Source organism: Argopecten irradians, chromosome 9 (genome assembly GCF_041381155.1).
Source record: "Argopecten irradians isolate NY chromosome 9, Ai_NY, whole genome shotgun sequence".
NCBI classification, from domain to species: Eukaryota; Metazoa; Mollusca; class Bivalvia; order Pectinida; family Pectinidae; genus Argopecten; species Argopecten irradians.
Window position 1 is genome coordinate 38178063 of NC_091142.1, and position 23323 is coordinate 38201385.

Sequence of the window (23323 nt, forward strand, 5' to 3'; positions counted from 1 at the left end):
AATCCATTCGGCCACCCGAACCGGTCCTTGAGAAAACTTTCTCAAGACGCACATGATAAAAACTTACAGTAAGGCTACAAAATCGAGAATAATAAAGCACCAAACTATCTCCATTCATTTTCTTTGTCCAAAAGTCGCTGATGCTTATAACTATGATTTAAGAACTAACAGCAATTATGGAATTCCTCTTCACAGACTTTTTCTAACTAAATCTTCTTTTATACATTCTTCTCTGCATATATGTTGAATGACTTGGATGAAGCGACTTGACTATTATCTTCCTTAGCAATTTAAAAAAATATATATATGTCATGTAATTATGATGAAAAAGATCCAGCCTACTACATTTTTTGGTGACACGAATACAAATGTTGTGCATGCAAATTTAAGACATCGGTGCAGTCAGTTAAACTTGTTTCGTGCAAAACCTCATCAACAGTCTAAATTGTTTCTGTGGTCATAAGTGTAAGAGTGAATTTTTTCCAATGTAATAAATATTTGAATGGCAGAATTATTTTATAAGATAACTTAAGAAACCTGAATGTTGATATAAATTTGAAAATTTCACTACGCGGTTAGCTTGCTATACTCTGGTCATATAATCCAAAGTATTTTCAGACACGTGCATCAATTTATAAAGTCCTGCAAAAGATTTAGGTTTTATAAAAAAATGTATTTAATGTCATTGTCAATACCTATTGTCTCTTCTTTCGTCTTTGTATGTTACGAGAAGGCTTTTTAAAGTTGTAATAACTTTTTGCCTGATTTCTTTTGTGTGTATTGAATTGACAATAAAATATGTTTAAACAAATTTTTTTCAATTTTCTCAACATTCCTATCTTTGACTATCCAGAGTGGCGACGTATCTATATATATAGATGTACGTATTGTCGGGAAATTTGTTCTAATATTCGCTGACGTTATATGTCATCTGACGAAAAAGATTTGTATATATATCATCAGACAAACATTTTTTTATACAATTTTACAACTTATTTATTATCTTAATGATAATTAGCGATATTGAGGTCACTATGAGCCGTACACCTCATTTGCTATGAGCCGTACACCCACCAAATAAGATATCAGCTATGAACCGTACACCACCGAGATATTACATTGCTCCCATAACATAAATAGATGGGGCTATGAAATATTTTTTTCCTGCGAAATCTACCCTTACATATAGGATTTGATTGAATTTCGTTTTATATTAACCATGTCTTGTATGGAGCAATTCCTCTAAGAATATATTCAATATGGGGCGCTAACGCTCACAAGACTTTTTATTTATAGTTTATGAAATAAAATCGTCATTTGAAAGTGACGTAATTATTCAATAAAAGTTGGTCAAAAGTGGGAGGAGCTTACTCAATTGAACAGCGAATGAAGACTCTTCACGTAAGATAGAATTATTGATCCGCGACGACAAAAAAGTTCAATATTTTAGTGTAAAAATAAACATGACAAGTAAATTTCAGAGATAATTTGATTTAATCAGATCAGAACTATAAATATATAATTCAATTTTGCTAAAAGTTATATATAGCTTAATAACAAAGTTTTTTGTACTCGGTTACATGTGTGAACTCGGTGACCGTTAGGCTATTGTGCAGCGAGGCGAGGCTGGAGTTTGCCGAAGTTTTCAAAACACCGCTGTTCAAGTAGCTAAATTTGTTTGAGATTGTCGTCTGACTTGACGATATTAAATCCTTGGGAGCCACGTGATTATGTAATCTACGCTTAGATCCTTCGCCATCGATAGATGGAACAACTTCACTTGTGTTCGATGGGATACAATGTATTTGTTTGGTGACGCGTAACAGTCAACACGTGGGATTACTAGCGGTGCATCTTTATAATACACACGATTAAATTCTCAAAGAACAAAGACAAGAGGATATGTTTATAACTGACCTCTGTCAAAGGGTCTCACGCCCGACGGTCCACCCCAAAGACTCGCGATCGCAGGACGAACACAGACACAGAGGTAATGTTTACATTTGACATCCATCATTTTTAACAAAAAAATTGAAAAGCACTGCACGTGTTATTTTTTCCCGTTTCCGATTTTAAAAATGTTTGTAACGGTAATTCTATTTAGTAAAATTCAAAGCCGGTTAAAAAAGTCGAATATTTTCATACGCAAGTTCAAAGTTCAATGTACCATGCTGGTCGGTGATTAGTAAAAACGTTTCGTCCCGCGGTCGGGTAGTAACGCCGCGGGGTAGTGACGTGTGAATATTATGGGATGGACGGCATGGCGTAACAGGAAAACAACGCTGAGAAGAGTAAAGATGGAGTTTGATAAGCTTCCTAACTATGGAACATAATCGTTGGTGCACAGGTTATTTGTACCTATAAGGCACAAACTGTTGATAACATCTAGTAATGAAGTAACACAGGTAGGCTCGTTATATTTGAATATTGATGTCGGTATTGGCCAAGCATTGTTGGCAGCCTGCGGTATGTACTACCTGGAATGTTACGGCGAACTGTTCAATAAATGTGTGCTTTTAGCGTTACATACCTTGTGCGTTATATATATATATGTGTATGCTGTGTAATCACTGGCGACTAATGGTCCACCACATCTGTACAAATAACCTTCATGACCTACGCCTACGTAGTGATGAAAAATAATGTGAAACATGAACAATGAATGACATTTATTTTGAATGAACTGGTATGTTGAATCATATGTAAGCACGCTCGTCAGTGAGATATAGGATTCCCCCACTCACATAGAATTGAACTGTTAATACAAATACTAGCACTGATTACTATTCGTAACAGTGTGTGCTATGGCTATGGAAACAAAATCTAAGGGAGATAACCCTCGTGACACAGAATCGGGTAGGCAAAGGGTACCTAACACTAAGATAAATTCTGATGATCATATACGCGAACAGCTTTTACATCTGTACAATTCTCGTGCTGGATATGCTGGTTCAGTTACTCGTAAACTGCATAAATTTGACTTGTCAATAAATAACAGTGATATTGACTTAGTATCTCTAGATGGTCATTTGGATAGTCTACAAGATGCATTCAACAAATTCGAAAACATACACCTTCAATTTGTGAACATGGCGGTTGATCATGATAAGGAAAAGGTAGATTCGAGTGAGAGACAGTTTGCTGAAGTGCTACAAAAGGTCCAGGGCACACACGCAAAATTCCAGATAATAGCGCATCGCGAACATATGGAAACTAATGACCTAGTAAAACCTGAGGATAGTGTTTCTAAAGTATCTTCAAAACGTTCGAAGGCTTCATCTGCATCTAGTGCCCTAGCAAAGGCCGCAGCAAAACAAGCCATGCTTGAGGCGAAGGCTGAGTTTATCAACGCAGAAATGGATCTAGAATATCAACAGTTTCAGGTTGAGCAGAAAATGAAAAGACTTAAACTCCAAGCCGATATTCAAGCTGCCAACGCAGAGAGAAACGCATTATCCAAGTACGCGAAATCATGCGACAGCCTAGGTACGGAATACTTTGCCGTTAAGCCAGATATCGCCGAATCAAATATGCTCAACCCTTCCGCACCGACATTCTACCCGGAAACGCGCCACGTCCAGGAAAGTTATTGCGATCAGACATCTGGCGGAGCCCAGCCTCAAGGCTTTAGCACTAGCTCAACTGTTCAACAAGGAAGTCATTACGATCGGACATCGGATGGAATGAGACCTCAAGACTTGAGACAAAGTGTAGAAATTCAACAGCAAAGCGAATACGAATTACGATTGCTTGATGCTGTGAGTCTACCTAAGGCCAGCATTGTAACATTTGATGGTAATCCATTGGACTATTGGGTGTTCATAAACTCCTTTGACGCAAGTGTTGGGCTGTCTAGGGTCGGAGATGGTGTAAAGTTGAACAGACTGTTCGAATATTGTACTGGAAAAGCTGCTCAAGTTATCAAGCCATGTTTAATGATGAAACCTAACGAAGGCTACAAGCAAGCCAGAAAACTGCTAAAGGAACGGTTCGGGAACAACTTCATGGTGGCCGAAGCCTGGATAAAGCAAATAACTGAAGGAGATCCTATCCGACCAAACAATCCTCAGGGAGTCCGCGATCTGGCTGATGATGTTAAAGCATGTGTGGAGGCACTAAGGGCTATGGACATGCTTGAGGAAATAGATTCTCGTTGTCGTATGGTGAAACTTGTTTCGCGATTACCGTTATACATTCAAGGAAGATGGCGTAAGGAAGCACAGCGAACGGTGGAGATTACAGGGAAATACCGGCACATCGTCAAGTTTACCTCCTTTCTAGAAACATTTGCTAAGGAACTTTTTGATCCAGTGTTTGGAGTTGTTGAATAGAAAGAGTGTAAGGACACAAAGTCAAAATCGAAACCCACAAAACGGGAAAGTACTAGTTTTAGTGTGCAGAGCACTGACAAGTCTTCGAAAACAACCGACAAGTCAACTGATTCTGGCACGAAGGAATATAACTGTTTTATATGCAGTGGTAATCATCAGATGAGCACCTGCAAAAGGTTTCTTGACATGACACCAGCAAAACGGCTAGACGTTGTGAAGGAACATAAACTGTGTTTTAACTGTCTGAACTATAGCAACCACTCTGCCAAGTTCTGCAAACAATCATCCAAGTGTAATATAGACAATTGTAAGATGAGACACTCAAAGTTGCTTCATACCTCATTTCTGGTGAAAAAGGACGGGTCACAAAAGTCAGAAACACAATCTCAACATTATGTCAACATGTTACCGACTTCTGAAAATAAGGTAGAAGCTAACAGTAGCGCATGCGGAGGGCTCGAAAATGGAACCTCGAAAGTGTCACTTCCTATTGTAACTGTCCTTGTTCGAGGTAAAGGCCAAAGCGACTTTGTAAGAACCAATGCATTATTGGATCCTGGCAGCAACAAGACTTTCTGTTCAGTTGAACTGGTGAACCAGCTTGGAATTAGTGGTCAACCTGCTTCTCTCAATTTGAAAACTCTTAATGACGGCAAGGACATGCTGGTAGAAGAAGTATGTCTAGAGGTAATGAGCACTGTGGGCAAACGTAAATGTCGCGAGATACTCTGTTTACCAAAAGTTTACGCCTTCAATGACTTTCCGGAATTACAAGGCAGTGTAGCAACATCGGCGGATGTGTATAGGTGGAACCACTTGAATGACGTCTCAGTGCCACACAGGCAAAATGTAAGTCTGCTCATCGGTCAAGATGTTCCCAAAGGATTGATGCCTATTGAAGTACGCCGCGGCAAGGATGGAGAGCCTTACGCTATAAAGACAGTGCTTGGATGGACTATTAATAGCCCGCTTGGTAACATTAGTGAGGACCTGCATATGGCATCAGCATGTCATTTTGTCTATGGCAAGTCAGATTCCGACATTAGTCTGGAGGCGAGAGTGGAACGGTTTTGGTCGATTGATACAGGCCAGGTCTTAGCAGGGAGCGTGCCAGAGTTGTCGGTCGACGATAGGAGAGTTTTGAAAGTATGGAATGACACCATTAAGCTAAAGGAAGGACATTATGAGCTCAGCATTCCGTTTACTGACGAATGTCCCAACTTACCAGACAACAAATCATTGGCATTGAAACGGCTTCTTTACCTGAAGAAACGCCTATCTAAAGATACTGATCTACACAAGAGATATACTGAAGAGGTCAACAAACTATTTGATAAAGGCTACGCTGAATGTATTCCATCAACCTGCAATACGGAAGAAGGGAAATTATGGTATCTGCCCCACCATGCTGTTTCTAATCCTAACAAGCCCGACAAGCTTAGAGTCGTCTTCGATTGTGCCGCTGAATGTAAGAACACCTCGCTAAATAAGAACGTATTGCTAGGACCGGATTTGGCAAACAAGTTGCTTGGCGTTCTGCTAAGGTTTCGCGAGCGTAACATTGCGCTTATGGCAGACATTGAAGCAATGTTCTACCAAGTGAAAGTTCCTCCTCAGGACCGCGACGTGTTGAGGTTTCTGTGGTGGCAGAACGGGGACTTGACCCAAGAACCTACAGTATATCGAATGACTGTGCATCCTTTCGGAGGTGTTTGGAGTCCAAGTTGTACGAACTTTGCTTTGAGGCATACTGCTGAGGCAAATGCTGCATCCTTTGATCCCGAGACTGTACCACACCGTGTTGAACAACTTTTACGTTGATGACTGTCTGAAGTCAGTTGATGGTGAGGAACACGCAATAAAGCTTGTTCGTGAACTGATACATATCACCTCATTAGGAGGTTTTCGACTGACCAAGTGGGTGTCAAACAACGATGCAGTAATGGAAACTGTTCCATTAGGAGAACAAGTCTCGGAAAGGCGCAATATCGAATTGCATTGTGGATCATTGCCCATCGAAAGAGCACTTGGCGTTTTATGGAATATCGAATCCGACACTCTGGGAATCAAAATTGGAGAGAAAGATACAAACTACACAAGACGAAGCGTCCTAAGTGTTACTAGTTCTGTATATGATCCATTAGGTTTCGTCTGTCCATTCGTTCTTCAAGCGAAAAAGATTCTTCAGACAGAGTGTAGGATGAACAAAGACTGGGATGACGACTTGGAGGACAAAAATAAGAAGTCTTGGTCAAAGTGGTTAAATGAGTTGCCGAAGCTCAAGGAGTTTGAGATGGATCGTTGTCTCGTGCCAGATAGTTTCAGCTATGCAGAAAGATTAGAACTACATCATTTCTGTGATGCGTCCCAGGAAGCTTATGGAGCGGTTTCTTACCTTCGTGTGGTAAACTGCAACCAGGAAATTCATTGTGCGTTTCTTCTTGGAAAGTCTCGGCTTGCTCCTATAAGGAAAATGACTATACCGCGACTGGAACTTTCGGCTGCCGTGCTGGCAGTACGCGTCAGTCGTATTTTAGGCGACGAACTGGGTCTTAGAATTGACAGAAACGTGTTCTGGTCAGATAGTATGATTGTTCTACAATACATCAAGAACAAGAAGAGACGTTTCCACACATTTGTTGCAAATCGCGTCGCGATCATACATGATGGATCTTCGCCTGAGAGTTGGAGACATGTTGACGGAAGTCTGAACCCCGCTGACGACGCTTCTAGAGGGCTGAACGTCTCAGAAATGGTTGCAAAGAAACGGTGGAAACAGGGGCCGGATTTCCTGTGGCAGGATGAGTCTGAATGGCCAGAACTTCCGACATGCTCAGATATCTCTCCCGATGATTACGGAAGTTCGCGCTGAAGCTAAGTCTTGTGCTGTTGAAACGACAGTAGCAGATGGCCCAATAGATAGATTTTTGACACACTACTCATCATGGCACTGTCTAAAGAAGGCTGTAGTTTGGCTTTTGAAGTACAAGGATTATCTTCGTAAGAAAACCGTAACAGGCTGTATTTCTGTGGAGGATCTCAGGGACGCCGAGATTGTGATATTTCGATACATGCAGCAACAAACGTTTGGCGAAGAACTGTCTGTTTTGAAATCTAGTCGAGGAAAGATTAGTAAAAAGAGCCGTATATATGCACTAGAGCCAGCCTTGGAACGTGATGGCCTTCTTCATGTAGGTGGAAGATTGTTATCTGCTCCTATTGCAGACTCCGCGCAGCATCCTGTAATTCTTCCAAGAGATCATTACGTCAATAAACTCATTGTTCGACATACCCATGAGATCGAGAGCAGACATTCTGGAAGGGAACATGTGCTCTCTGTTCTGAGGCAAAGGTATTGGATCCCAAAATGTCGTCCATTGATAAATGCCATCCTACGTAATTGTGTGACTTGCACAAGACTAAGAGCAGTGTCAGGATCTCAAAAAAATGGCAGGACTTCCCCCTGATCGAGTACGTCCTGGTCAGGCACCATTCACATCTGTAGGAATAGACTGTTTCGGACCTTTTTTACGTGAAAAGGGGCCGGAGCCAGGAAAAGAGATATGGATGTATCTTTACGTGTCTAGCAATGCGTGCGGTGCATATTGAAAAGCTACATTCCCTTGAAGCAGATTCCTTTATCAACGCGTTAATACGCTTCATGTCTCGATGGGGAGTTCCGGAACTTATTAGGTCAGACAACGGAACAAACTTTGTTGGCGGAGAAAAGGAGCTGAGAACTTCTATAAGACAGTGCACAGAACATGTAAACACAGAGGAATACCTTCTGTTACGGAACATCAAATGGGAATTTAACCCTCCAGCAGCTTCGCATATGGGCGGAGTATGGGAAAGACAAATACGCTCCGTGAGAAAGGTTCTTAATGTCATCTTGCGCAATCAGGTTCTTGATGATGAACGCTTGGACACCGTATTCTGTGAGGCGGAATCTATTGTTAATACGCGTCCTCTTACATATGTATCCGACAACCCAAATGACTTGGAGCCACTTACACCTAATCACTTGTTGCTGGTTCGCCCAAACAACGTAGTTCCATTGGGGATATTCAAACAGCAGGACCGTTACGAACGGCGTTGGAAGCAAGCGCAATATTTAGCTGACCAGTTCTGGGAAAGATGGCTCGCGGAGTATCTTCCAACGTTGCAGCTTCGGAAAAAGTGGAAAACCGAAAAGGAGAACTTTGTATTGGAGACATCGTATTAGTGATGGACGAGTCTACACATCGTACGAACTGGCCTCTTGGCCGCGTGGTGGAGACATTTCCGGGAAAGGATGGTCTCGTTTGGAGTGTTAAACTAAAAACGAAGTCGACCGTTCTTATTCGTCCGGTACATAAGTTGTGCCACTTGGAGCTTTCCAGAACATAGACCACAACCGCTATTTGGTTGAACTTTCTGGTACTAACATTGAACATTTATCTTGTTAAGTTAAAGGACATGTTTTTGAGAGATTTGCAACGTATGGGGTTAAAAGCCATAATAATGCTTCCCATTCGGGAGTGTACGACGTGCTCTGCTCTGCAAATCTTTTCATTCTTTTTGGATTTTATTTCTTGTATAATGAAAATAAGTAATTGTAGTATTATGTATGTATAGTATTTTGTTTGAAATGCTCATTGTTATAGTACTCGCATTTAGGGGCCGGTATGTTACCGATAAGTAACGGTAATTTAGTAAAATTCCGGTTTCGTCCCGGTACCCGGTCGGTGATTAGTAACGCCGCGGGGTAGTGACGTGTGAATATTATGGGATGGACGGCATGGCGTAACAGGAAAACAACGCTGAGAAGAGTAAAGATGGAGTTTGATAAGCTTCCTAACTATGGGACATAATCGTTGGTGCACAGGTTATTTGTACCTATAAGGCACAAACTGTTGATAACATCTAGTAATGAAGTAACACAGGTAGGCTCGTTATATTTGAATATTGATGTCGGTATTGGCCAAGCATTGTTGGCAGCCTGCGGTATGTACTACCTGGAATGTTACGGCGAACTGTTCAATAAATGTGTGCTTTTAGCGTTACATACCTTGTGCGTTATATATATGTGTATGCTGTGTAATCACTGGCGACTAATGGTCCACCACAGGGGCGATAAGCGATGCGATCGTTCTGGACAAGGGTGTTTATGGACTTCGTTTCAAGCACATTTTATTGAAATTACGTCAAATACAACCTGTATTTTTTGTTGGAAATCATAAAGTGCATCACAATAAACAAATATCAACACAAAAATAGCATATTTAAAATCTGTTTTTATCACCTTAAGTCATTTAAAATGATTTTAGATGGATCAGGATCCTTGTACCTGTCCCATATTTGAGAGTTGGTTCCATTTTCATACGAAAATATTAAAAATGAATAATACTTGCTCCTGAAACTGATAATGATATAATCCTTGGTAACAAAATAATACAAAAAAAGTGTATGCTTATTGCTTTTTATGATTTGTAACAAATAAATTGTTCATTCCAGTGGATCTTCCTAGAGACAATATGTATTGACCAAGCCAACTGAAGATTTACCATTCATCATGAGTGAACATTCAGTGTGTCTGTGGGTGAAGGCTGAACCCTTCAGCTATGGAGCGTTTCCCATTGCACCTCACCCCAGACTGACATTTAGTGTAAGTAACCATTTAGTTATGGAGTGTTTCCCATTGCACCTCACCTCACTCACTCACTCACTGACAGACATTTAATGTAAATATTAGTAACCCTTCAGCTATGGAGCGTTTCCCATTGCACCTCACCCCAGACTGACATTTAGTGTAAGTAAACACACTTCACCTCAGACTGACATTTAGTATAAGCACCTGAGTAGGTTTAGGCCATCCCTAATAAATTGTTTGTTTTCCCTTTACTGACCCATACCAGACAGTGTCGGGTAGGTAGCTATAGGTATGTAATTTTTTTGTTTTTGTTTGGTTGAACAAGAAATACCCAAAATTATTAGTTTGCTTTCCAAAACTTAAGTTGTTTAAGCATTAAATTGCCTTCTTGGGGGATTTTTGGTCCTATAATTCTCCCTGGATTGCAGACAAATTGAATAACCCATGTTAGCATGTTATAATTAATTTGTCTGAAAACCTGAGAGATTTATAGGACCATTAATTCCCCAAGAACATTTTCGTTTTTTGTTATTTTGAAGCCAACCTGTAATGTAACTGTTATCGCTATTACCACATCAAATTCCCCACTGCCCCCGTCAATGGAGCCTCTTCTTGTCACGTCATAAGTAACACCGACATTATGAGAACATTTGCCGTCATTCGCAGTAAAAAGAATAAGTCCTTTGAAATAAACATAAAATCATCAGTACACTTCCAACATTTTAATTAATATTTTCCATCTTTAGGTAGGATATTCAACATTTTAAAATTATACAATGTAACTACAAATATTGTTGTGAATAACAGAACAATTTGGGTTTTTTCATTCCGGTAGCATGCAATTACGCATAAAAATGTGCATGAAGTCATGACATCATCAAGTCAGTGAGAAAGACAACACAATACATGTTAAACATACCACTACACCAACGGGAGTTATAGGAGAATTATGATTTGAAATGATACACCATTCAAAGCCTTTTGAAAGTAAATGAAAAAATTAAATATCAAAAATGATAAAATATTTTTGGTATTGAAAATGTCAATAAAATATTTGGGTAGGGGGTGTTTTGGATGGGTAGGTCAGAAAGGGGAAATAAATGATATATTATTTTGAGTCAAAATTATTTACTAGTTTTCGAAGACCAAACCTAATTTGAATTTATTTTGATTGCAGAATATCAAGAAAATTGTTATATATGCCAAAAATAAAGGCAGTCTGGGATTTCCAAGGCTAAAGTAAGTATCATAGTTTATTAAGATTTTAAAAAAGTACAACATATATATCGTAGACAATTGATATTGGCCTACGATAGTATCAGTACACTCCTCAATCATATTGGTTTGATCGCCAATTATTTGCTGCATCATCAGTAGTAATTACATCTAGATCACTGTCTTTCTCAGTCTCTGGGGATCTTACAGTTGGAGTCGCCATTTGGGTACAAACAATGTATACAGCTTTGCTATACTAGTGTACAGCAGCGTGCTGTATCTGTATCTTGTTTGAGAGTATATCCCAGTGTCAAAAGCCAGGATTCTAATCTTAACAAGCAACGTTATTTCATATGTCTCCCTGTGGTGCTAAACCAACATGACTTTCAGTGGACTAGGCATTGATCACTAGAATCAAAGAATGAGCTATAAAATACAGATTTATTTCTTTTTATGCCCCTTCCCCCTACCATGAAATGAGGAGCATCCAATATTCATCTGGCCATGTGCACCTCTTTGTCTCTTGACCCATTGGAATTCTTTCTGATTTCATATGGAAATGAGGGCATTTATGTCGTTCAAACCGATGCAGTTATAGTTTTATGAAGTTCATCAATGGGAAATGATCATGTGATGGATACAAAAACATTAAGTAGATCACTTGTGTGTAAACGATAGTTTATCCTCAATTTCAGTTTTACTGAGATGCTGTTGTTTATTTCAGTTATTCAGTATGGCGTCACATAGCCTGTAACAAACTACATCTAACAGAAGATTTGGCTTGGATGTAAGTATTAGTAAATGAACCACCTACCAACTTATCTTTTGCTCCTTCTGATCGAGGTAGAAACTCACTGATTTGTATACGCCCTGTTCTATGCGACTTGGAGATTTTGAATAGCTTTAGTTCTGTATTTATATATTACAGAGTTATCTGCCCTTGGGTTTTATAGTTATGTTATGTGGACGTATTACTGATAACATCATCATAATTTTTAGAGAAAAAAAAAGGTAACCTTTGTCCAAAAATCTGATGATGTCATAATCAATACTTAACCAAAAGGGCAGATAACTCTATGATCTGTAGACACAATGATTATACACTTATTGAGTTCTTCTCAGTAAGCTGTCCTAAGAAACATAAAAAGTGTTTGAAGTACATTTACTGCTTATTTAATATATAACGAATGTAGTGAAGTGTTAGTTATTATGAAAGTGACTCAGGTTCTACTCAGTATTAATGGATCCTTTCTGTGTTTGAAAAGATTTTCAAGATGCTATTAACTGAAATGAAATTGGAAAATAAACATTTTTTCTGAACAATGAAAGAAATTGCACTATCTCATAGTTAAACTGGAGGCAGTTCACCAGAAAAAACTGACCAATCACAGGCCTGCATGCAGAGATTTTCTTTGAAGATTACAGAGAGAGTGACGTCCAATTTCAAAGCATCACAGTCAGTCATAGTGTACCGTTATACAATTCAAATTGAAATTCAGATGATATTACCTGTGTCTTCTTTGTCTTCAGTTTTACTATAAAATAGTCCAGGGGTGGATATAACGTCAGTAATAGTAACCTCTGGAATACCGAGGATGACCTCAGATTAAGCCAAATTTGTCCAAGTATAGAAAATGTATTTTGTAATTCAGTCACATATTTCAATATTAACATAAAATTGTAGGTATTTCTCCACCTGTCACATGTTTAGCGAAGATCTGTCGGCGATGGAACGAATCGAGCGTGACCAGGAGATGGCAGCTTGTTCCAGCCAATCAGAGCAAGGTATATGGGAACCAGTTTCAGCCAAAACAGACACACTGATATAAAAATTATTACAGCCAGTGAATAGTCTAGGTTATAGGGGAGGCTACTCTTTTCAAATTTGGGGAGTACAACAGTAAGAAATTACCTAGCTTCAAAACTATGTTTTCTTTAAGGTTTGATGGTGAAACTACCCATGAAGATGACATGCCAGTATCAAACTGACCTCTTAAAGCCAAAAAAAACCCACCAAAAAACACACTATTTCCTTCTTGAACAGTATGTTAAATACCTATGCAAACAAATAATTGGCAGATTTTCAGGCAATAAATGTAGTGTATTCTAATCAGATTGCTTTTCAGGATATCATAGGCCAACTGTTTACTATATTTGTTGTTTTACAGACAAACTGAGGTCATCAGTAAGTGTGTCAACACTCAAGTTTGTCCTCTACCTGTACATACAACAGATATATAAAGTCTCGCTCAAGGCCTCACTCGTGTCCGGGGAAGAGTATCCTTTTCTTCTTTTGTTTGAAATCCATTATCTTTTTAATCTATGTACTTTGATTTCTAGGTAATATAATAGATTCTGGATTTGTCTGTATACCTTGCTTCTGTAATGTTATACATGTATTATTTTTTTGTAGTTCAAAAATTTATTTCAAGAGCTACTGAGGTTCGTACTCCCATAAACATGTATTACTTATATCACTGTATTCTTGTATTACTGTATTCTATATTGTTGTTGCATTTGGGTTCTTAACATAATAATCAGATGGCCAACTGTTCGCTCCAGTTCTCCTGATCTAGATGGAACAGGAAGGACAACTCCGCGAGGAAATAAGGTGAGCAGCACATTCTAGTACAACGCCTTACTACAGGCATCTTCGATCTCCAGTGAAGAGAGTCTATGTGATTCTAACTTCTGGAGGTCAAGGATGTACTACAGGTAGATCTTACATCAATATACATGGTCATCTACAACATCTACACACTATCAAACATCAAACATTACTGCACCCTTCAACATAAAAAAGGTCTGGTATAAGCACAGTAAAATCATCCTTACATTACTATCGGTTACTAAAGCTGTAAAGTTGACAGTACATATTCATTGTTTGCTTTCTAACAAGTCATAAACTCATAGCTACATCAGTGTACTTGTCAAACATTCATATGCAATGTCTTGTACAAGTTAACATTGAGGGTATATAGTTTTAGACAGTTATTTTCCCAGGGATATTTTCACAATTTCAAAGGACTTTGATTAGGAAAACATAGAGAAATAATTGAATCATATACATGTATACAAATAAATGTTCCCAACCCAATATCTGTACAACTTTCTGCCCTAAGACTGGAGAGCTCCACTAATGCTTACCTTGTTTGTTGCAGACGCTTGATGATCATAGTCACATGGTGTTTGTACAGAATCACATCCATGAGATTCTGGAGCTGCTTGTAGAGCCAGGTCAGTATGCTATATATTTATACAATTATAAATACTACACTGTTTCACCATGTCACAATATCTTTGTTTAATTCCATGAATCAACATTTCTTATTTTTTCAAGACTGGAATATCGCTGAAAAATAAACTGATCAGTGTATAATTATTCAAATTGGGATTAACCTAAATTTCCTTAATATTTTCAGGTCTATTTCTATAATATTATCTCATTTATTTCACACGTAGTTAAGACATTTAAAAGAAATTATGCTATACCATTTCAATTCTATTTTTATGCTTGGTATATCCATGGATATTTAATAAATTGGAGTCCTTCCATTGGCATTAACAAATATATGAATTAAAAGTAAGTAATCTCCACATGTAAAATGGCCTTAAGTTGTAACACACAGCCGTTTGAACTCTTGTTACAGATGTACTAGGAAGTGTGGCACCTGGAGACTTAGCCATCAGTTTAACTGCACTAGAAGCACTTGGTTTCCTTATCACTGGGTCTGTGGATAAATGCAAGTGAGTATAACAATAGTTGGATTAAAAATTTACCAGGTATATGAAATAATAAGTTTGATTGCCTTAGTATGGACCTGCATCAGGGAGCCATATACTGTAGTAATCTGTCAGCCTGGTCATAATAGGTTTCCAAAGATTTCCTGGAAAACCAATTGGCCAGTTGTTTTGAAACAGCACATTGCAATAGCATTATGTCATATGAAATACAAATACATTTCAATTATTTTCAAGAAAGTTAACAGTATTTAGAGCAATGACAAGTGTATATATATACACATGGACTGTTGGTCATTGTCTGTCAATATCTGAGTAACATGTGGTCTAATATAACATGTTCTTGTAATAAAATAACAGCTGTATTTATATTATGTGTGATGTGTGAATGGAGTATCTCCCTTTAATTGTTGTAAAAATTTCATTTCAAAACTTAAATATGATACCTATAATTGATGTAAGTTTAAACTATTACTTTTACCACCATTGGAGAGAATTTATTTAGGCTTTGCCTGTTATTTAATCCATTTGACTTGAAACATCTTTGTCAATAAAATTTGTTGGTTTGAGAAATGAAATACAAAAATCTTAGCTGTAGGAGATGTCAGTTGTGATTCCCAATATTCTTGTCAGTGACGTAAAGATAAACAATATAAAGCTCAAGTCTTTGTTTCCCTGTGTTAAGAGTATGTTTAATTGTTGTTTTTTATCTATCATCTATTGTACTTTTGTTTTAGGTCCTTGTTACCCATACAAGATATAGCCCTACTTCAGACAGTACAACATCAGACAGGCTACTCAAAGGTACACAACTCTTGTTATAACAGAACACTTGTATTCTGTCATAACAAAGGTACACCACTCTTGTTATTATAGACCACTTGTATTCTGTCATTACAAAGGTACACCACTCTTGTTATAACAGAACACTTGTATTCTGTCATTACAAAGGTACACCACTCTTGTTATATCTGAACACTTGTATTCTGTCATTACAAAGGTACACCACTCTTGTTATAACAGAACACTTGTATTCTGTCATTACAAAGGTACACCACTCTTGTTATAACAGAACACTTGTATTCTGTCATTACAAAGGTACACCACTCTTGTTATAACAGAACACTTGTATTCTGTCATTACAAAGGTACACCACTCTTGTTATAACAGAACACTTGTATTCTGTCATTACAAAGGTACACCACTCTTGTTATAACAGAACACTTGTATTCTGTCATTACAAAGGTACACCACTCTTGTTATAACAGAACACTTGTATTCTGTCATTACAAAGGTACACCACTCTTGTTATAACAGAACACTTGTATTCTGTCATTACAAAGGTACACCACTCTTGTTATAACAACACTTGTATTCTGTCATTACAAAGGTACACTTTGTAAAAATTTTCTGTCATTACAAAGGTAACACTCTTGTTATAAGAACACTTGTATTCTGTCATTACAAAGGTACACCACTCTTGTTATAACAGAACACTTGTATTCTGTCATTACAAAGGTACACCACTCTTGTTATAACAGAACACTTGTATTCTGTCATTACAAAGGTACACACTCTTGTTATAACAGAACACTTGTATTCTGTCATTACAAAGGTACACCACTCTTGTTATAACAGAACACTTGTATTCTGTCATTACAAAGGTACACCACTCTTGTTATAACAGAACACTTGTATTCTGTCATTACAAAGGTACACCACTCTTGTTATAACAGAACACTTGTATTCTGTCATTACAAAGGTACACCACTCTTCTTGTTATAACAGAACACTTGTATTCTGTCATTACAAAGGTACACCACTCTTGTTATAACAGAACACTTGTATTCTGTCATTACAAAGGTACACCACTCTTGTTATAACAGAACACTTGTATTCTGTCATTACAAAGGTACACCACTCTTGTTATAATAGAACACTTGTATTCTGTCATTACAAAGGTACACCACTCTTGTTATAACAGAACACTTGTATTCTGTCATTACAAAGGTACACCACTCTTGTTATAACAGAACACTTGTATTCTGTCATTACAAAGGTACACCACTCTTGTTATAACAGAACACTTGTATTCTGTCATTACAAAGGTACACCACTCTTGTTATAACAGAACACTTGTATTCTGTCATTACAAAGGTACACCACTCTTGTTATAACAGAACACTTGTATTCTGTCATTACAAAGGTACACCACTCTTGTTATAACAGAACACTTGTATTCTGTCATTACAAAGGTACACCACTCTTGTTATAACAGAACACTTGTATTCTGTCATTACAAAGGTACACCACTCTTGTTATAATAGAACACTTGTATTCTGTCATTACAAAGGTACACCACTCTTGTTATAACAGAACACTTGTATTCTGTCATTACAAAGGTACACCACTCTTGTTATAACAGAACACTTGTATTCTGTCATTACAAAGGTACACCACTCTTGTTATAACAGAACACTTGTATTCTGTCATTACAAAGGTACACCACTCTTGTTATAACAGAACACTTGTATTCTGTCATTACAAAGGTACACCACTCTTGTTATAACAGAACACTTGTATTCTGTCATTACAAAGGTACACCTCTTGTTATAACAGAACACTTGTATTCTGTCATTACAAAGGTACACCACTCTTGTTATAACAGAACACTTGTATTCTGTCATTACAAAGGTACACCACTCTTGTTATAACAGACCACTTGTATTCTGTCATTACAAAGGTACACCACTCTTGTTATAACAGAACACTTGTATTCTGTCATTACAAAGGTACACCACTCTTGTTATAACAGAACACTTGTATTCTGTCATTACAAAGGTACACCACTCTTGTTATAACAGAACACTTGTATTCTGTCATTACAAAGGTACACCACTCTTGTTATAACAGAACACTTGTATTCTGTCATTACAAAGGTACACCACTCTTGTTATAACAGAACACTTGTATTCTGTCATTACAAAGGTACACCACTCTTGTTATAACAGAACACTTGTATTCTGTCATTACAAAGGTACACCACTCTTGTTATAACAGAACACTTGTATTCTGTCATTACAAAGGTACACCACTCTTGTTATAACAGAACACTTGTATTCTGTCATTACAAAGGTACACCACTCTTGTTATAACAGACCACTTGTATTCTGTCATTACAAAGGTACACCACTCTTGTTATAACAGAACACTTGTATTCTGTCATTACAAAGGTACACCACTCTTGTTATAACAGAACACTTGTATTCTGTCATTACAAAGGTACACCACTCTTGTTATAACAGAACACTTGTATTCTGTCATTACAAAGGTACACACCACTCTTGTTATAACAGAACACTTGTATTCTGTCATTACAAAGGTACACCACTCTTGTTATAACAGAACACTTGTATTCTGTCATTACAAAGGTACACCACTCTTGTTATAACAGAACACTTGTATTCTGTCATTACAAAGGTACACCACTCTTGTTATAACAGAACACTTGTATTCTGTCATTACAAAGGTACACCACACACACTCTTGTTATAACAGAACACTTGTATTCTGTCATTACAAAGGTACACCACTCTTGTTATAACAGAACACTTGTATTCTGTCATTACAAAGGTACACCACTCTTGTTATAACAGAACACTTGTATTCTGTCATTACAAAGGTACACCACTCTTGTTATAACAGAACACTTGTATTCTGTCATTACAAAGGTCACCACTCTTGTTATAACAGAACACTTGTATTCTGTCATTACAAAGGTACACCACTCTTGTTATAACAGAACACTTGTATTCTGTCATTACAAAGGTACACCACTCTTGTTATAACAGAACACTTGTATTCTGTCATTACAAAGGTACACCACTCTTGTTATAACAGAACACTTGTATTCTGTCATTACAAAGGTACACCACTCTTGTTATAACAGAACACTTGTATTCTGTCATTACAAAGGTACACCACTCTTGTTATAACAGAACACTTGTATTCTGTCATTACAAAGGTACACCACTCTTGTTATAACAGAACACTTGTATTCTGTCATTACAAAGGTACACCACTCTTGTTATAACAGAACACTTGTATTCTGTCATTACAAAGGTACACCACTCTTGTTATAACAGAACACTTGTATTCTGTCATTACAAAGGTACACCACTCTTGTTATAACAGAACACTTGTATTCTGTCATTACAAAGGTACACCACTCTTGTTTATAACAGAACACTTGTATTCTGTCATTACAAAGGTACACCACTCTTGTTATAACAGAACACTTGTATTCTGTCATTACAAAGGTACACCACTCTTGTTATAACAGAACACTTGTATTCTGTCATTACAAAGGTACACCACTCTTGTTATAACAGAACACTTGTATTCTGTCATTACAAAGGTACACCACTCTTGTTATAACAGAACACTTGTATTCTGTCATTACAAAGGTACACCACTCTTGTTATAACAGAACACTTGTATTCTGTCATTACAAAGGTACACCACTCTTGTTATAACAGAACACTTGTATTCTGTCATTACAAAGGTACACCACTCTTGTTATAACAGAACACTTGTATTCTGTCATTACAAAGGTACACCACTCTTGTTATAACAGACCACTTGTATTCTGTCATTACAAAGGTACACCACTCTTGTTATAACAGAACACTTGTATTCTGTCATTACAAAGGTACACCACTCTTGTTATAACAGAACACTTGTATTCTGTCATTACAAAGGTACACCACTCTTGTTATAACAGAACACTTGTATTCTGTCATTACAAAGGTACACCACTCTTGTTATAACAGAACACTTGTATTCTGTCATTACAAAGGTACACCACTCTTGTTATAACAGAACACTTGTATTCTGTCATTACAAAGGTACACCACTCTTGTTATAACAGAACACTTGTATTCTGTCATTACAAAGGTACACCACTCTTGTTATAACAGAACACTTGTATTCTGTCATTACAAAGGTACACCACTCTTGTTATAACAGAACACTTGTATTCTGTCATTACAAAGGTACACCACTCTTGTTATAACAGAACACTTGTATTCTGTCATTACAAAGGTACACCACTCTTGTTATAACAGAACACTTGTATTCTGTCATTACAAAGGTACACCACTCTTGTTATAACAGAACACTTGTATTCTGTCATTACAAAGGTACACCACTCTTGTTATAACAGAACACTTGTATTCTGTCATTACAAAGGTACACCACTCTTGTTATAACAGAACACTTGTATTCTGTCATTACAAAGGTACACCACTCTTGTTATAACAGAACACTTGTATTCTGTCATTACAAAGGTACACCACTCTTGTTATAACAGAACACTTGTATTCTGTCATTACAAAGGTACACCACTCTTGTTATAACAGAACACTTGTATTCTGTCATTACAAAGGTACACCACTCTTGTTATAACAGAACACTTGTATTCTGTCATTACAAAGGTACACCACTCTTGTTATAACAGAACACTTGTATTCTGTCATTACAAAGGTACACACACTCTTGTTATAACAGAACACTTGTATTCTGTCATTACAAAGGTACACCACTCTTGTTATAACAGAACACTTGTATTCTGTCATTACAAAGGTACACCACTCTTGTTATATAAAGAACACTTGTATTCTGTCATTACAAAGGTACACCACTCTTGTTATAACAGAACACTTGTATTCTGTCATTACAAAGGTACACCACTCTTGTTATAACAGAACACTTGTATTCTGTCATTACAAAGGTGTACACCACTCTTGTTATAACAGAACACTTGTATTCTGTCATTACAAAGGTACACCACTCTTGTTATAACAGAACACTTGTATTCTGTCATTACAAAGGTACACCACTCTTGTTATAACAGAACACTTGTATTCTGTCATTACAAAGGTACACCACTCTTGTTATAACAGACCACTTGTATTCTGTCATTACAAAGGTACACCACTCTTGTTATAACAGAACACTTGTATTCTGTCTTTCTGTTATACAAAGGTACACCACTCTTGTTATAACAGAACACTTGTATTCTGTCATTACAAAGGTACACCACTCTTGTTATAACAGAACACTTGTATTCTGTCATTACAAAGGTACACCACTCTTGTTATAACAGAACACTTGTATTCTGTCATTACAAAGGTACACCACTCTTGTTATAACAGAACACTTGTATTCTGTCATTACAAAGGTACACCACTCTTGTTATAACAGAACACTTGTATTCTGTCATTACAAAGGTACACCACTCTTGTTATAACAGAACACTTGTATTCTGTCATTACAAAGGTACACCACTCTTGTTATAACAGAACACTTGTATTCTGTCATTACAAAGGTACACCACTCTTGTTATAACAGAACACATTGTATTCTGTCATTACAAAGGTACACCACTCTTGTTATAACAGAACACTTGTATTCTGTCATTACAAAGGTACACCACTCTTGTTATAATAGAACACTTGTATTCTGTCATTACAAAGGTACACCACTCTTGTTATAACAGAACACTTGTATTCTGTCATTACAAAGGTACACCACTCTTGTTATAACAGAACACTTGTATTCTGTCATTACAAAGGTACACCACTCTTGTTATAACAGAACACTTGTATTCTGTCATTACAAAGGTACACCACTCTTGTTATAACAGAACACTTGTATTCTGTCATTACAAAGGTACACCACTCTTGTTATAACAGAACACTTGTATTCTGTCATTACAAAGGTACACCACTCTTGTTATAACAGAACACTTGTATTCTGTCATTACAAAGGTACACCACTCTTGTTATAACAGAACACTTGTATTCTGTCATTACAAAGGTACACCACTCTTGTTATAACAGAACACTTGTATTCTGTCATTACAAAGGTACACCACTCTTGTTATAACAGAACACTTGTATTCTGTCATTACAAAGGTACACCACTCTTGTTATAACAGAACACTTGTATTCTGTCATTACAAAGGTACACCACTCTTGTTATAACAGAACACTTGTATTCTGTCATTACAAAGGTACACCACTCTTGTTATAACAGAACACTTGTATTCTGTCATTACAAAGGTACACCACTCTTGTTATAACAGAACACTTGTATTCTGTCATTACAAAGGTACACCACTCTTGTTATAACAGAACACTTGTATTCTGTCATTACAAAGGTACACCACTCTTGTTATAACAGAACACTTGTATTCTGTCATTACAAAGGTACACCACTATTGTTATAACAGAACACTTGTATTCTGTCATTACAAAGGTACACCACTCTTGTTATAACAGAACACTTGTATTCTGTCATTACAAAGGTACACCACTCTTGTTATAACAGAACACTTGTATTCTGTCATTACAAAGGTACACCACTCTTGTTATAACAGAACACTTGTATTCTGTCATTACAAAGGTACACACACTTTATTCTGTTACAAAGGTACCACTCTTGTTATAAAGAACACTTGTATTCTGTCATTACAAAGGTACACCACTCTTGTTATAACAGAACACTTGTATTCTGTCATTACAAAGGTACACCACTCTTGTTATAACAGAACACTTGTATTCTGTCATTACAAAGGTACACCACTCTTGTTATAACAGAACACTTGTATTCTGTCATTACAAAGGTACACCACTCTTGTTATAACAGAACACTTGTATTCTGTCATTACAAAGGTACACCACTCTTGTTATAACAGAACACTTGTATTCTGTCATTACAAAGGTACACCACTCTTGTTATAACAGAACACTTGTATTCTGTCATTACAAAGGTACACCACTCTTGTTATAACAGAACACTTGTATTCTGTCATTACAAAGGTACACCACTCTTGTTATAATAGACCACTTGTATTCTATCATTACAAAGGTACACCACTCTTGTTATAACAGAACACTTGTATTCTGTCATTACAAAGGTACACCACTCTTGTTATAACAGAACACTTGTATTCTGTCATTACAAAGGTACACCACTCTTGTTATAACAGAACACTTGTATTCTGTCATTACAAAGGTACACCACTCTTGTTATAACAGAACACTTGTATTCTGTCATTACAAAGGTACACCACTCTTGTTATAACAGAACACTTGTATTCTGTCATTACAAAGGTACACCACTCTTGTTATAACAGAACACTTGTATTCTGTCATTACAAAGGTACACCACTCTTGTTATAACAGAACACTTGTATTCTGTCATTACAAAGGTACACCACTCTTGTTATAACAGAACACTTGTATTCTGTCATTACAAAGGTACACCACTCTTGTTATAACAGAACACTTGTATTCTGTCATTACAAAGGTACACCACTCTTGTTATAACAGAACACTTG

At 37.1% G+C, this 23323-nt stretch overlaps 4 protein-coding genes across 4 annotated transcripts in view; all 4 read left to right on the forward strand.

Moving 5' to 3' along the window:
• Positions 1 to 23323, forward strand: part of LOC138332262 (TBCC domain-containing protein 1-like) — a 60358-nt gene that overhangs the window by 25514 nt on the left and 11521 nt on the right. The window contains exons 2-10 of the mRNA XM_069280283.1: positions 9828 to 9978; positions 11141 to 11202; positions 11903 to 11965; positions 12863 to 12963; positions 13347 to 13455; positions 13720 to 13789; positions 14340 to 14415; positions 14829 to 14925; positions 15657 to 15723. Of these exons, the coding sequence (XP_069136384.1) occupies positions 9886 to 9978; positions 11141 to 11202; positions 11903 to 11965; positions 12863 to 12963; positions 13347 to 13455; positions 13720 to 13789; positions 14340 to 14415; positions 14829 to 14925; positions 15657 to 15723 (738 nt within the window). The 5' untranslated portion in view covers positions 9828 to 9885. The remainder of the gene's footprint in view (positions 1 to 9827; positions 9979 to 11140; positions 11203 to 11902; positions 11966 to 12862; positions 12964 to 13346; positions 13456 to 13719; positions 13790 to 14339; positions 14416 to 14828; positions 14926 to 15656; positions 15724 to 23323) is intronic.
• Positions 4518 to 6152, forward strand: LOC138330756 (uncharacterized). Its single transcript, XM_069278280.1, has one exon. The coding sequence runs from the start codon at positions 4518 to 4520 to the stop codon at positions 6150 to 6152; it is 1635 nt and encodes a 544-aa protein (XP_069134381.1).
• On the forward strand, positions 6274 to 7203 carry LOC138330757 (uncharacterized). The gene has a single exon (XM_069278281.1). It carries the CDS (start codon positions 6274 to 6276, stop codon positions 7201 to 7203), a length of 930 nt encoding a protein of 309 aa, XP_069134382.1.
• Positions 7921 to 8556, forward strand: LOC138330758 (uncharacterized). Its single transcript, XM_069278282.1, has one exon. It carries the CDS (start codon positions 7921 to 7923, stop codon positions 8554 to 8556), a length of 636 nt encoding a protein of 211 aa, XP_069134383.1.

Coding starts and splice junctions, on each gene's coding strand:
- LOC138330756 (XM_069278280.1), top strand. CDS start 4,518: ATGACACCAGCAAAACGGCTAGACGTTGTGAAGGAACATAAACTGTGT.
- LOC138330758 (XM_069278282.1), top strand. CDS start 7,921: ATGCGTGCGGTGCATATTGAAAAGCTACATTCCCTTGAAGCAGATTCC.
- LOC138330757 (XM_069278281.1), top strand. CDS start 6,274: ATGGAAACTGTTCCATTAGGAGAACAAGTCTCGGAAAGGCGCAATATC.